The sequence below is a fragment of the Canis lupus genome, chromosome 11 (genome assembly GCF_003254725.2).
Source record: "Canis lupus dingo isolate Sandy chromosome 11, ASM325472v2, whole genome shotgun sequence".
Lineage (NCBI taxonomy): Eukaryota > Metazoa > Chordata > Mammalia > Carnivora > Canidae > Canis > Canis lupus.
Window position 1 is genome coordinate 70,492,283 of NC_064253.1, and position 14,814 is coordinate 70,507,096.

The 14,814-nt window shown below is 47.5% G+C and overlaps 1 protein-coding gene across 4 annotated transcripts in view; it reads right to left on the reverse strand.

Moving 5' to 3' along the window:
- ASTN2 (astrotactin 2) overlaps positions 1–14,814 on the reverse strand; it is an 853,772-nt gene that overhangs the window by 726,514 nt on the left and 112,444 nt on the right. For all 4 annotated transcript variants that reach the window (XM_025432065.3, XM_025432067.3, XM_025432064.3 and 1 more), the window contains exon 2: positions 5,414–5,601. In XM_025432065.3, coding sequence (XP_025287850.1) covers positions 5,414–5,601 — 188 coding nt within the window. The remainder of the gene's footprint in view (positions 1–5,413; positions 5,602–14,814) is intronic.

Sequence of the window (14,814 nt, forward strand, 5' to 3'; positions counted from 1 at the left end):
GGCAGCCCTTGGAAACTAATACACTTAGAAAGAGCAGAGTCCTAACACCTATGAAGACCGGACTACGCGTCAGGCTCTGGCATATGTTCTTTATGTGCATCATCTTACAACAACCCCTTTAGGCAGGTCCCTCCATCCTCACCCCATTCCAGATAAGGAAATGAGGCAGGAAAGAGGCCCTCGTGACACGGGTAGGAAGTCAGCCATGGAGCCAAAATGTGACCCCAGGGACCCCGATCCAGAGTCGTTGGACATGAGTCACATTCGCTGTGCCTGCGTGTTCCCATAAGGAGAACAGGACTAAAGATGACATCTGTTGCGTTGGGATTATTTAAAGAATTGAATGAGTGAAATATATGCTGACAGTATAACACTAAGTGTCATAGCAGTTCTCATTAAAATTATTAAGATTCTTCACTGTTCTATTTTCTCATACTTTTTCTAGTTGTTGTTTCTCCAAACATGTGATCCCCAAAAGTAAAGACACTGTTTCAGGTCTCATCCAGAACCTCTAAAACTCTTTTTCAGAAAACCCATCTTTCATTAACACAACTTAAAATGTGGAATCTTTTTAGCAATCAGAGCCCAGATAGTTGGCTCATTCTGAGCTCGTGGTTGACTTTTTAAAAGCTTTTTTCCCCCTTTTTTCTTGCAGATAGGATTGTCATCGTTAGGTTTAGTAGGCAAGTAAACCATTGCATGATTGAGTGATTAAATCAATGAACCAGGGAAGGCATGGTATGCTGTGAACGAACACTGGAATGGTTGGGGAAATGATCTAAAGTCATTTTTCACAGAAAGCTTTAAAAAGAATTATCCCCATATCACACAAATCCTTTAAACAAAGCTTCTGATTGAAAATGGTAATAATAATTTCTTAGATTTATGTGGCATTTTATAATCCTCAAAGTATTTTTCTATATATTATTATGCCACAGAATCATACATCCTGCAAGTTTGAAGGAGCCACAATACTCTTCTAAATTAACTGTTATTCCTCTCAAAATCCTGATGAATAGTGCTTCTAGCTTTTGCTTGCATACCCTCAGAGACAAGGAACTCACTACCCCCTGACTCAGTCCAGTATCAGATAGCTCGAACACTTGGAAAGGTCTGTCCTGCCACGGACAGGGATGTTGATCCCTCGTCACCGCCCCCTTACTAGGACCCACCAATATAAATCTGCAGCATTTTCTATGGAGTGGTCCTTTGGAAACAAATGTATTCTCGAAGGTCTTCTTTTCCTCCACACCAAACCCAACATTTCATTTCATCCTCTTTCTCAACATTTGTCACCAATGTTTGCCACCACTGTGGTCATGGGAGCCAACATTCCGATAACAGCTACCACTTTTTGAGCACTTACTGAATACCAGGCACTGCTTCATGCAGAATTATGCTCAAGAGCAAAGACTCTCAATCTGGGCAGACTAGAATCACAATCCCAGCTTCTGAACTCATTGGTGGTATAAACTTGAGCACGGGGATCCCTGGGTGGCGCAGCAGTTTAGCGCCTGCCTTTGGCCCAGGGCGCGATCCTGGAAACCCGGGATCGAATCCCACATTGGGCTCCCGGTGCATGGAGCCTGCTTCTCCCTCTGCCTATGTCTCTGCCTCTCTCTCTCTCTCTGTGTGACTATCATAAATAAATAATTTTTTTAAATAAAAAAATAAAATAAAATAAACTTGAGCACGTTGCAAAACCTTATTAATTCCCAGGTTCCTCGTGTGTAAATGAGAGGAATAGCAGCATCTATCTTTTAGAGTATTAGAACAATTCAATGGAATGATGCATACGCTACATCTAGACTACACCAGGCATACAGCAAGTCCTCGATGATGGTGGCTATTACCCTCATTGTGCAGGACACAGGCACGTGTAAGCTCATTCAGTACCTAAAAAAACCCTCTCAGAATTGGGGAATATTATTCCAGTTTCACAGATGGTGATTTTGATCTGACCAAGGTCATAAAGCTAGCAAGAACACCGTTCAACCTTGGAGTTGACTTCCAAGTCATAACCCCCGCTTCATCTACCCATAGATTCCACTTAAGGAGGGAGTCTGTGCATGCATTTGCTCCTTCGACCTTCTAATTTAAGCCAAAAGCTGATTCAGAGGGAAGAGTAATGGTAGTCTATATTTGCACTGTAAGGGTGAAGGTTCTGGAATCAGCCCATATAGAGTGAAATACTGGGTTTACCATTTAATTTTGGTGTGACCACATCACACCAATAGCTACCGATTGTATTAATATCTCAGGCTCAGGAATTAACAAGCCCAAAGAGCAAGCCGGTTCTACTCCAGTAGGCCTGGACTGAAGCAGGTTCCAATGACTGAGCTGAAGCTGGTTGCCCTGCATGGGTGAGCAGGAGGTTTGTCCTGCGTAAAGGGAATGCAGAACACTGACCCTGCCTGATATTTCTTAGACATTTGACTAGACGATTTGGGTCTTCTCACAAACTATTTCAGATTTTCACCAAAGATGCAAACAATGCAAAACCTGATAGACCAGGATCCATCTTGTCATGAGCCATTAGTTTAGAATCTTAGGAAAAGCCTGATCCCAGAACTGCCTCTTGTTAGCTTTAGGCAAGTCAATTGTACTCAACGAGTCTCAAGTTTCTCATCTGTGAAATGGGGAAACAGATCCCAGCCCCCGTGAGTGCCATTTTGAATGACTGCTTAGGGGAGAAGAAACACTTTTTTTTTTTTGTCCCTGCTGAATTATCTGTGGCCAGATCGGCAAGGACAGAACCTTATCTAAGCCACAGAGAGGCATATCCTTCAGGCCAGGCCGTGCTGACTGCCTGGGGGAATCCTAGACAATTGTAGTCTATATTTGGACTCCTGTTGATCCATTTATGAAATGAAAGAGTATAATAAACCAGCACATCATAAAGGTTTCAACTAAAGTGCCCGTAAGAAGAGCTGATGGTCTGGTATGCCAAGCTCCTCTGATGCAAGTCTTTGGTGTACCTACACAACAAGTAGTAGTGACACCCTCATTTATAGATGACAAACTCCAGGCACAGGGAAATTTAAAACTTTGTCCAAGATCTTCTAGAGTGCTAAGTGGAAAATAGGACTTTACATCCAGGCAGGCACCCAGGCTCTAACCTCCACGTCACCCAACTTCTGGATAAGGGGCAGGTGTGTCCCACCTCAGAGAAGCCAGGATGCCATCAATGAATGCCTTAGGGTTCACAGTTTTCCAGTCATGACTCTGCCTCCAGAGGCTTAAGGTGAGGACAAGAAAGATCCAGATTTTGGAGCCCTGAAGGCGGAAAAGAACCATAGGGACCACAAGGTGGTAGCCTTGGGCCACTTTAGTGTGTGGGCAGAGAAGATCTGGATTGTCCCAACCACCACAGGGCCTCCTCTGCCAGCCACTACTCTGCCAGCCAATCTGGACTTACGGGGAATTTCAGATTCACGTGGGTCTTAGTTCTTCCCTTTAAGCGGAACTCACTGAGCAGAATAAAAAAGATGAAGAACACCTACGGTCCTCGGGGAGAGAGTGTGATTTAGTGGAACTAACACCGAACCTGGAAGCAGAGGAAGCCCATTCGGGGCTCATTTATAATTGAGGTTATACCATCTAGGTTATGGTGTTACAGGAAGGTTGTATAGAAGTAAACGTGGTGCCCAACACAGACAATGCTTAGTAAATATTAATCAAAACGGAGCCTCACTCTCAGACATTAAAAAAAGTCACACCTCTCGAGCCTTCTTCGCATCAGATGGTGTCCCACGTCCCATGAGGGCTTTAGCAAGTACCCTGAGATAGTGCTTACACACTTGCACCCCAAAGTTAGCATGCAGGCACTCACTTTGCCTGGCATGTGGCTGCATCATTTGCAAAATATATATATGGGAAAAGTCTATCACACTCATTCCATGAATAACACAAAGGCCTTGATTTGTTCTTCCACGTGATGAGCATGCGTTAGGTCCAAAATTAACATTGCTGTCTGGCTGGGGTATGTGTGTGTTTTTCCAAAAAGAGAAAACTTCCAAGCTCTTACTCAGCCCTAATCAGAATGTCTAATGCACTGTTAGAGGAACCAGAAGAACCGAGACCGAAAGCAAAACGCTGCCCCACTGTAGACGCTCAATAAATACTATTGAGAAGGAGTGGGCGGTAGTGCTACTGCGCTGGGTGGCCTCATGCCAATTTCTTCACCTCTCTGAGCCGTACCTTTCTCACACATGGATTGGGAATAACATCCCCTACCCTCGTGCATCTGGCGGAGCTGTGCTAAAAGAGAAAATAATGACTTGAAGAGTGAAAGGCACTAGGGAGATGTCACTCGTAGCTATTATCAGATCTCTTCTTGAGCCAATTAGACCCTGTACATTCTGCATAATGAATTTGTTTTTTCCTATCTACCATGCAGAGCCATTAACTCCAGCTTTTTAAAGAAATCATTAATATGAGCCTACATACATTTTAGACCACCATTCAAGCAATTTAAGCCCTAGCAGCCTTCTCTGAAGAGACAGCAGACTCCAAGAGCTCCGGGTCATGGGGACGGCCGAGACGGAAGGCCACTCCCTCTTCTCCCTGCCCATAACTTCATCTCTAACGTGGAGGCGACATGCCTGACTTCATGCTTTCATGGCAAAAAGGCAACGAGATAATGTCCACGAATGTGCCCAGCACAGTGCTTGACACAGGTCTAGATGGTCAATAAATTCCTACACCGAGGGAAAGCGTGTTGAGGACATAGTTCAGGCTTTGTAGGTAGACACACCTGGGGGTTCCGACACAGAGCTCCAAGAGCAGCTCCACCTCTTGCTAGCTCTGTGACCTTGGGTAAGTGTCTTTGTCCCTCCGACTCAGTATTCACAACTGTAACACGAGGGCAATGGAGGGGCTTCCCCATGTGATTGCAGCCAGGCCTAGGCCAGCCCCAAGGGCCACCACGTACTATCTACACTCCAGGGGGTCTGACGAGGGTCAAAGTATCTAGCACATCAAGGGCACCTAGGAAAGGGCAGCACCTGTTCCAGGTTTGCCCTGGTTTTGTTTGTTCAGTCGTTCCTGGAAAGGCCAGTTGTATTTTGGAGCACGGCTCCCAGCCCCCGGCGGAACAGGCCAAGCACGTGATGGATGTTAAACAGCTATTCCTAGATATGTCAGCCAAAAGGCCAAGGAGCTGGAGACCCTTCCTTCTCTTCTCTGAAGTACAATTAGTTTGTCACAGCTGACAGATGATGGATGGGTACGCATCAGTCCAAGTGACACCACAGAACCCATCTGACCTTCTGTTGATCGTTCTACCCTCTTGCACTCAGCCCATTCTCTTCCTCCATCAGCCAGCAACCCCCTCCCCCCTCCCTAGTCTGCCCACCTCCTCCCTCACCTCCCACCCCCACCCCGGCACCTCACGCCACTCCCACTCACTCACCATCACGGAAATGTGGAGAATGTGCAACTGCTCTTCTACAATCTCTGAGGGCTCCTGGAGCGTAGGCGCGGTGGCCCGGGCCAGCTGGCCGGCACTGCTCATGGAGACGTGGAAATACAAGGTCCCGTTCTCCAGCCACTGCTGCCTCCAGTGGACCAGGGAGATGTCCGCCGCTGTGCCAGACATCTCTGCAAGACAAGACCGAAGGTGCTGGGTGAGCGGCACGCCTGGCCTCGGGATCCCGGGGAGGGGCGGAGGCGCACAGGTGCAGGAGATGAGAAGGCCCCACTCTGTCCCCAGGACACCTTGGCCTTCGCAGCATCTGTGAGCCGGAGACCACGGCTCCCACTTACAGGCGGGTCATCGGTGACCAGGAATGTCCCCAAGCAACAGACTGGCAGAGGCAGACTCTGAACCCGGGTCTGTCTGGGGCCCTTCTGCACAGCGCCACACGTGATAAGGGAATTCATTCCTCTCAATCAAACTAAGCACGGGATGCGAGTGCTGACATTGCCCCAGGAGGGCACGGAGCTCCAAGAAGGTGAAGGGAGGACATCTCCAACTCCGGGAAGAGCAGGGGTTCCGAGTGTGAATTCTTCGCAGGCTGGGCTGGAAAGGCTCACAGCAGACCTGCAGAACCTCAGAGCTGGAAAGGCCCAGAGAACACCCAGCCCAGCCTAGGTGCCTCAGGATTATCATCCTTCATAGGAAAGGACCTTGGCAAGTGGGTTGTTCTGAGCCTGCTTCTCCTACGTCAGTCCCATCAGCTCCATTTTTTGCTAGTGTATCTATTGCATGAGCAGCAAGGGAGCATGGGCACCAAAGTTTCCATGGCTTGAAAAGACTTTGAAAACCACCTGCCCATCCCCAGTGTTCTCATATGACCAAGGGGACATTAGGACCTGCTAGCAGGTTACATGCTTGTCCTAAAAGGACAAGGCCTACCCAGGTATCTTACAAAGAAAGGGGAAGGGTAGTAGAGTTCCTGGGGAATTATGAAGGCTTCATTCAAGCAAGAGGTACCACAGAGACAGAGGCGCTCCATCATAGATCAGTAGTCGCAATGACGTCGCAATGAGGCTTGGAACTCTGGACCCTCTTCCCAGGACACGGAGCTGACCTAGAGGTGGCATTCCCACAACCATCACAGACCTCGTACACGCGTGTGTGTACACACACACACCTGAGGACGACTGATAGGGAAGCTGAGTTAGAACTTCTTATCCACTCGGCTCTCCCCGTGCCCCACTGCAGCCCTCATCGTGTCTGGCGACACTGAAGGAAAAAGAGTCACCTTGAAGGGATGAGGCTGCTTACCAAATTCTACTGAATTATTCTTGTGTCATGCACTCCCCATAGACTAACTCCTTGAGGTTCATAATCAACAGTCCTCAGGGAAGAGCATCTGGCACTTAATAAGTGCTATAAAAACTTAGCTATTAATATTTATTATTATTATTAACAGGGACAGGATCTAATTGATCCTTCAGCTGCCACGGAAAAAATCCTTGAGACACCCTTGACTGCTTGCTTTCTCTCCCACCCCAGTCCACTAGGAGGCCTTTCAAGCCACCCCGAATGTGCCGCCCCCCCTCGGCTCCTCTCCTGCAACCACCTGGGCCAAGTCACTACCCTCTCTTGCCTGACTTACTGCACACTGGGCTTCCTCACTGGACTCTTCTCTTGCCGCCTTGTCCTCTTGGTTATTCACACCCAGAAGACAGAGGAATCCTGCCACAACCTATTAGCTCCCATCACTCCTCTGCTCGAAACCCTCAACAGCCTCTACCTCACTCCAAGGAAAGGACAATGTGGCCAGGATGTGGTAAGTTATGAGTCCAAGTGAAAACCCGCCTGGGCTTCCCTTGCTGTGCCAAGGGTTGAGTGGCGATGGAGATGATCACGACACATCATCAGCTCTTAGGACATGGGCCCCAAAGGACCCCCGAGCTCACTGTGGGGTACCAGGGGAGGAGACTGGCTGGGTGCCTCTCCCTAGCACCGTCTCTCTCCCCACTGCCCCATCTCCTGGCCTCAGCACCCGGGGCGCTGGCAGCAGCTTCTCTGGCCGCCAGCCAGCTGGGCCAAGCCAAGGTGAAGACATTATGGTAAATGGCCTTGCCTGGGACCTCACTCAGGTTTCCCTCAATGCATCAAAGCCCAGAACCAGAAGCCCAGGGAGCCCCGGGCTACAAGCTGCCTCTGCAAATAGCTGTCTCTCATTCAGCAGCTGGAGAAAAATGACTCATGTGCCAATGGTCAAGCAGGCACTTGCCGTGCCACATCTGGCTGACACAGCCTGGGGTAGCAGAGGTGGAGTAAGTAAAGGAAGGCTTGCTGAAATCCATGCTTTTCACTCCTGAAGCCCTCCCACAGCCCGTGCTCAAAACCCCACCAGTGAAGAAGCCCGTCCTCCCCACGCTCAGATTAGGAAACAGAGGGTCACGAAGGGTTAGTCCCTCGCTTAAGGCCACTGGTGAATTTATACCCAGCTGGACCCAGTGGATTTACAGGCCACACAATTTCTACCATGCCAGTGGCTTTTACAACATCTCCTTTTCCTTGACTAAATTAGCCCATGAACCAAAACTAGATTGAGCTCTTTGTTTGCTACAGCGATGAGTGCACAGTCAGCAGACAGTAAACGTTAAATGATAATAACAGTGTGTGAAACACAGTAAATATTGAATCACAGAGATCAGCTCTGGACTCACTCTATTACAAAGGAAGGAAACTGTTGCTGAGACGGAGAGGAAGGCCACGGACCCTCAAAGAGAAAACCGCCCCGGCGGAAGCATTCATTCATTCCTATGTGTGTGTTTGTTCACTCGTACAACACAGGATTGAGGACCTACTCAACTGTGGCCCCCGTAGTGGCTCAGAATGTGGAGGGAAATGAGGCACAGCCCTGCCTTTAGGAAGCTCAGCCCTTCTGTGGTACTCCCCAGCTGGCACCCCACTGCCCACACATGCATATACTGCCCATGCCCACATACTCTGGCCTCAGACCCCGCCCATGACCCTGGGTCTCCAGCTACCACCATCCCCTCCTCATGCACCCCAGTCCTGCAGGGCTTATGACTACTCCTCAAACAGCCCAGACATAAGGACTCTATCTTATCTGTCTAGAACTCTCCTCCGAGACCCTGCAAGCCACCTTCCTCTCAGTGGTGGCCTCTCTGTCCAAGTGACACCTGCTCAGAGAGCCTTTGCCAGGTGTAGCTGAAGCTCTCCTCTCTCCACACATCTACGCTCTATGGGACCCCCTGTACAAAAAGTTTTTATAGTGCTGAGGACTATTAGAAAGTGTCTGTATTTTCTTAAGCATGTATTTAAGGCCTGTCTCTCCAGGAGAGCAGAGACCTTGCTTATTTCCTGCCCTATCTCAAGGATCTCTAAAAGTGCTTGGCACATAATAAGTGCTCAGTGAAAGAAAAAAAAAAAATGACTGAATTGCCAATGATGAATACACACACACACACACACACACACACACACACATAATAAGATTATGGATGTAGTGTTAAGCTTCATTGCAAAATTAAAGAAAAAATAAGCAAAGGTCCATTGGGAATTTGAAGGTGTGACAGGACCCTCCTGGCTGAGGGACAAAGAGCTACTCTAAAAACACGGCAGCACGAGCATCGCATTGAATGAGCGTATCACTGGCCTCCAGAGGAGAGGAGGAGGCAGGGAGACGGCCTGGGTGGCTGGGTTTCTCAGGGCACCGAAGCCGCACGTGCAAGCAGGAGTGTGGCGGAGTGTCAGTTGGAAATGTACTTCAGACGCAAGGTTTAGGGCTTTGAATCCCTGGCGACAGAGTGTATTCTCTTCAGCAGGCAGTCGGGAAACAGCGAAGCACACTTGATCAGAGAGCCAGTCCTGTGTCCATTAAAAACAGGCCAAAGAAATACTAGCATAACCAAGGCCAGCTCTTGAAATTCCCTGCTGATTGATTTTCCAATTGCATTTTCCCCTTCCTCTTCCCCTAGTCCTTCCATATAAACATTTCATTGAAGTCTTCAAGTCACATTACAATCAAACTTAAAGCAAAAGGGGGACTAAACGCATTTGGTCGGGAACCAAGACGATTCCCATAAAGGCAGATTATGCTGACATGATGAATATAAAATGAAACAGCAGATATTAAAGTGGGAGAATTGGTGCACCATGCCTTCCGGCGGTAGGCCGACGCCGGTGCCCGCCTCCCTCCCACCTCCGATAGCTTGGTTTCATATTGGAATCATAAAGAAACACAGGGATTGCCTTTTCACCTTTCTCTGTTCTCCCCCCATGGGCTGCAACTCGTGAAATATTCAACAGGGCTCAAATCCCCTCAACCGCCCCGCTAAAGCCAAGCGAGAGGATCAGCCTTCATCAGTGATTCTGGGTAGACCGCCATCCTGCCTCAGCAGCCACAGATGCCTTTCAGCCTCCTGGAAAAGAAATAAAAATTCCCGAAGGCGTGTTGTGCTTTTAATTGGCTCGTTCTTCCTAATCTATGGCACTCATTGTATTTTTATTTAATTCCTGAAGGTCATTATGAAAATAAGCAGCTCTTCTGATCACCAGCCATCTTGGTAACATCTCCCAAGTGGCTAACTAACCCGCCTTCTGATTCCACAGCTCCAGCTGACCCTCCAGCAGATTATTCGCAGAAGGCCAGAGAGCACTTCTGATGAGTGTGCAAATGGTCTTTGCTTCACTGGGGGCGGGAAGGTAGACATTTCATGAGATGAACTCACTGCCTAGGTACAAAGAATTGAGAAAAGTAGAGATGGTGACTTCAACTGCCCTTGCCACCAGCTATCCCAGCATTCACAGGGAGGAGCCGTCATCGCTACGAGGCAAGTCCTACTGAGTGACTTTGGGAAGCAGATCTCACACACACGCCCTCCCTTTCATCTCCACAGTGGTTGCCTTAATGCCGACCTTCATCACCCCGCTTGTGGAGTATCTCAAATGGCCTTGGGCCAGCCAGGGTCTCATCACAGAAGAGAAGACCCACTCGGCAAGGTCACTGAGAAGTATTTAATGACGGGACCGCTGAGAAAGACTTTGGAAGTACGTTAATCAGGGTTCTGCAGAGAAACAGAACCAACAGGACATATATCAGTATATAGAAAAAAAGACTTATTTTGAAGGGTCAGCTTGTAGGATTATCGAAACTAAGAAGTCCCCAAATCTGCCATCGTCAAGCTGGAGGCCGAGGAAAGCCAGTGATAGAGTCCAGTCCAAACGTGAAGTCCTGAGCATGAAGGGAGCCCATGGTATAAATCCCACTCTGAGTCCAAAGGCCCAAGAACCCGATGTGCCAGTGCTTAAAAGCAGGAGAAGATGGATGTCCCAGCTCTAGCAGAAAGCAAATTTGCCTTTCCCCTACCTTCTGGTTCTGTTCAGGCCCTCAAAGGGTTGAGTGATGCCCACCTGCATGGATAAAGGCCTTTCTCCTTCACTTTGTCTATTGATTCAAATGCTAGTCTCTTCCAGAAACACCTTCACAGACACATTCAGAAATATTATTTTACCAGCTCTCCCGACATCCCATAAGCCAAGTCAAGTTGACATGTGAAATTCATCATCACAGGCAGGAATAAGGCAAACCGGTGATGAAGCACCTCAAGGCTGGCAATAACAAGAAGCTGTCACCCCCCCAGGCCTGAAAGGGGTGAGGGGAGGGCGGCGTCTAAAACCATGGAAGAGCCATCGCTGTAGGACAGGACTGCCAGACAGGAGCTGTGGCCTTCAGTAGAATAATCCCACTACTGACAAGGAATGGCCCATCATGGAGGTCGTGGGGTAACAAATGATCCAACTTCACTCTCCTCCTACCTGCTAATCTCTTACAGGTGCCTTACATGGACCAACTCCAACCAAACACCCAAGGGTGGAGCAAATCACACAGGTCAGCCTTCCAGGGCCCTCAGCAGGGACGGAAGGGTGAAGAGTGGATCTCAAGGGGCCAATGGAGACCATCTGGAAGGCCCCGATATGCTTACTTCCAGGCTTCCTTCCAACCCTCATGCAAATGGCTACCAGGGTTAATTTTCTAACCTATAAATCTGACCACATCATTCCTTACTTGAAACCTTTCGATGGCAGACTCCCTTCGTGGAGCCTGCTTCTCCCTCTGCCTGTGTCTCTGTCTCTCATGAATTAAATAAATAAAATATTAAAAAAAAAAAAAACTTTTGATGGTTCCTGATTCCCCTCAGGATAAAACCTAATTTCATCAGCCTGGCACCTGCATTTCTCCCCTGTACCTCTCTCCACTCCTTTCCCTGCACTGACACATTAAATCTTATCAAATATTTATGCAATCTCCACATCTACTACGCTCTTTCCTAACTCGATGTCTTTGAAGATGCGTTTTTGTTTTTTTTCAAGGCCAAGAGAAATCAGTTTAATTCTATAACACATCATTTAGTTGCCTCGACTGAAAAGGCTTCTTCAGAGTCCGGGACAGCCTTTACTACTCAACCCCATCCTCTGCTCTGGAAGGTTTCCATGACCTATATGAGCTAGACACTCCTTTCTGCTTCCATAAAGAGGGAATCTTGCATTCTACATAAGATCACAGACCCTGAGAGACCAACTGCTTGAATCTGAATCCCAGCTTCCCTATGTTCAAGCTATGTATCTTTGGACAAACTCATTGTTTGTGCCTCAGTTTCCTCATCTGTCAAACGAGGGTAAGAATGGTGCTACCTCATAGTGTTAATTTTGAGAATTAAATGAGATAACATAGAGTTGTTTTAGCATCAATCTTGGCCCTTGGTAGGCATTCCAGCTACCTGTGTTACATATGATGTCATACACACTATTATAGCAACCTATTTTACCACCGTCTTGGTCTTTGGTATTTATCTATGCAGTATTTGGTATTTACCTATGTTAAGATGATATGTTTATACAGCTGACCTCTCTCACTGGACTCTAGTGCGGGGACACATCAGAGCCTTTTGTATACCCAAGTGCCTGAGACAGTGGCCAAATGCAGGGCAGAGGGCTCTGTAAATGTTTGTTGAGTTGAACTGAGCTGTCCCCATATCTGAATTCACAAGGGTACTCCAAGGGACAGAGAGAAGAAATGCCAACTCAGGATAGCCACCATGGCTTCATTCCCTTATAACAATAGTACAAAAATTTATTTAACATCTGGCTCAAGTTGAGGCCCCCTGGAGAATGCAAATGAAGAGAAAGACGTTAAACGTTCTAGGAATTTGCATTTCTCATGGAGACACACAAGAAGTTTATAGAGAGAATAGATGTGTATATTCCCCCGGAAAGAAACAGACTGGAAACAAACACGGGATCAAGAACACTGCTCTTTAACTGGCAAGATCACAGGTGATCTTCATCATGATCTGATTCCTGTTCCTCCACATCTCCTCCATTGAACATGCATCACCTCTGCATCTGCTAGATGCAGATACATGCTCGCTTTAAGATTCACTTAGTCAACCAAACTTTTCTGAAATCTGGCAGTGAGGGACTCTATCCTCCGGAGCTTGGGCCAAGGAATTGGAGAAAAAGTGTGCTATAAATAACTATAAATCAAAGTAGAGAGCTTAAAAGAGAGGAGAGGACTTCTGGCTGGATCTAGAAAGCTGCTTTGTGGAGGAGCCTTAAAGCATGGGCAAGATTTCAACAAGTGGCCGTTGTCAGAGGGCATCGTAGATGGAGGAAGGGCACAAACACAAGGCGGCAGGACTGCAGATGTGCCAAGGGGTGCAGTGGGGGCAAGTCATAGCAAAGGCAGGGGCTCTTCATTACAGAGGAAGCAGAGACAGAAGGCTACAGCAAGTCTGCAGAGAGGGAAGTAAAGCGCGGGCTTCCATGCCTTACCCATGGGCTGCCTCCCAGCGGAGCAAAGAAATATTAGGTCCCACAGGGGAAATTTCACGCAATCAGACTGAGCCCTAGTTTAGAGGCTAGTGAAGCCTTCCAAATACCGTAAATTAAAGCCTCTATGATTTTCTTTATTTGTAAAGTGTGTATGCGGTGGGAAGGGTTACCAGCTGTCTTACGTATATCACACGTAGAATCAAGAGAAAATAAAGCCATGCCTAGCAATGTGCTTGGACATCTGCAAAGTCCCACACTTAGTCCTAAAAGCAAATGCAATTACCATCCCTATCATTCAAGAACATAGGTTCCCTGGGGGCGCACCCAGCTGGCTCAGTGGGTAGAGTGTGCAACTCTTGATCTAGGGGTTGTAGGTCTGAGCCCCACTTTGGGTGGAGAGATTACTCAAAATAAAAATCTTAAAAAAAATAGAAGCTAGCTTCCAATAAATATTTATTGACTCTCTAAAACGTGCCAGGGCACAGCGCTAGATCCCGTGCATAGACTAGGTAAAAAGATCAGTTTGATTGCTGCCCTCACAGACCTTCCATTGCGGGATGGATGTCCCTCCACCGCCACTAAGCTGCAGCAACACGGCATCTTCCCCTCCTTCTGTTTCTTCATCCATTTGCCCATTAATCATTCATGCAATCCTAGTGCAAGATCGCATCTGCTAGGTAATTGCTATCCGGAGTGCTTAGCATACAGGAGGTACCCAATAAATATCGGTTGAACGGATGCGTCACTCAATGCACATTTTATGAGTTCCCTGCCCTCAAGAAAATCACAGTCGAGGAGAGCAGAAGAGGAAAATCAATGAAGGTGACAATCCCGCGGTTCTGGCCACGAGAAGGAGCATGCGCAGGGTGTCACGGGAGCACACGTGAGGAGGGCGTTAATGCTCCTCATTTATCAGGGTCTGGACAAGGTAAGCAGGCCGAGTCTATAATCTGGACATTTTATAAGTCTACGAGATCCTGATGTCGGACCAGGTTACACGTCCGTAGATGCATCACTGTGGTGTGCAGCCTGGGAGGTTGGTGGAGGTGACAGCGCGGGCGGGGACATAGCCAGGCTGTGGCAGGTGGAGGGGAACGCTGCAGGAGGACCTCAGACCCTCTCTTTCCTCAACCCCCATCCATCCACCCTGTCCCATCTCCTTGAGGAACTTTTACCAAAAATAAATAAATAAATAAATAAATAAATAAATAAATAAATACATACATACATACATACATACATACATACATAAAAAATAAAACAAAAAACAAACAAAAAAAACCCTGTTTTCCCTAGCCACCCAGTGGAGATAAATAATACAGTTCTATCCGGCTAAATAAGGGAGGGGAAGAAAATTAAGAGTTATTGGCAAGGAAGAAAAGCACATCGCTTCAGATTCTATTTGAAAATAGAGAGTTGATGGAACTGAATCCTATTACTCCTGGTTATTCTCTTCTGAACCATTTACCTCTCTCCTTGCTGCATTTTTTCCACCAGGTCTTCCTTTGTCATTTAGCTTCGGCCCATGTCCTTGGTTTCTCCATGTGTTCACT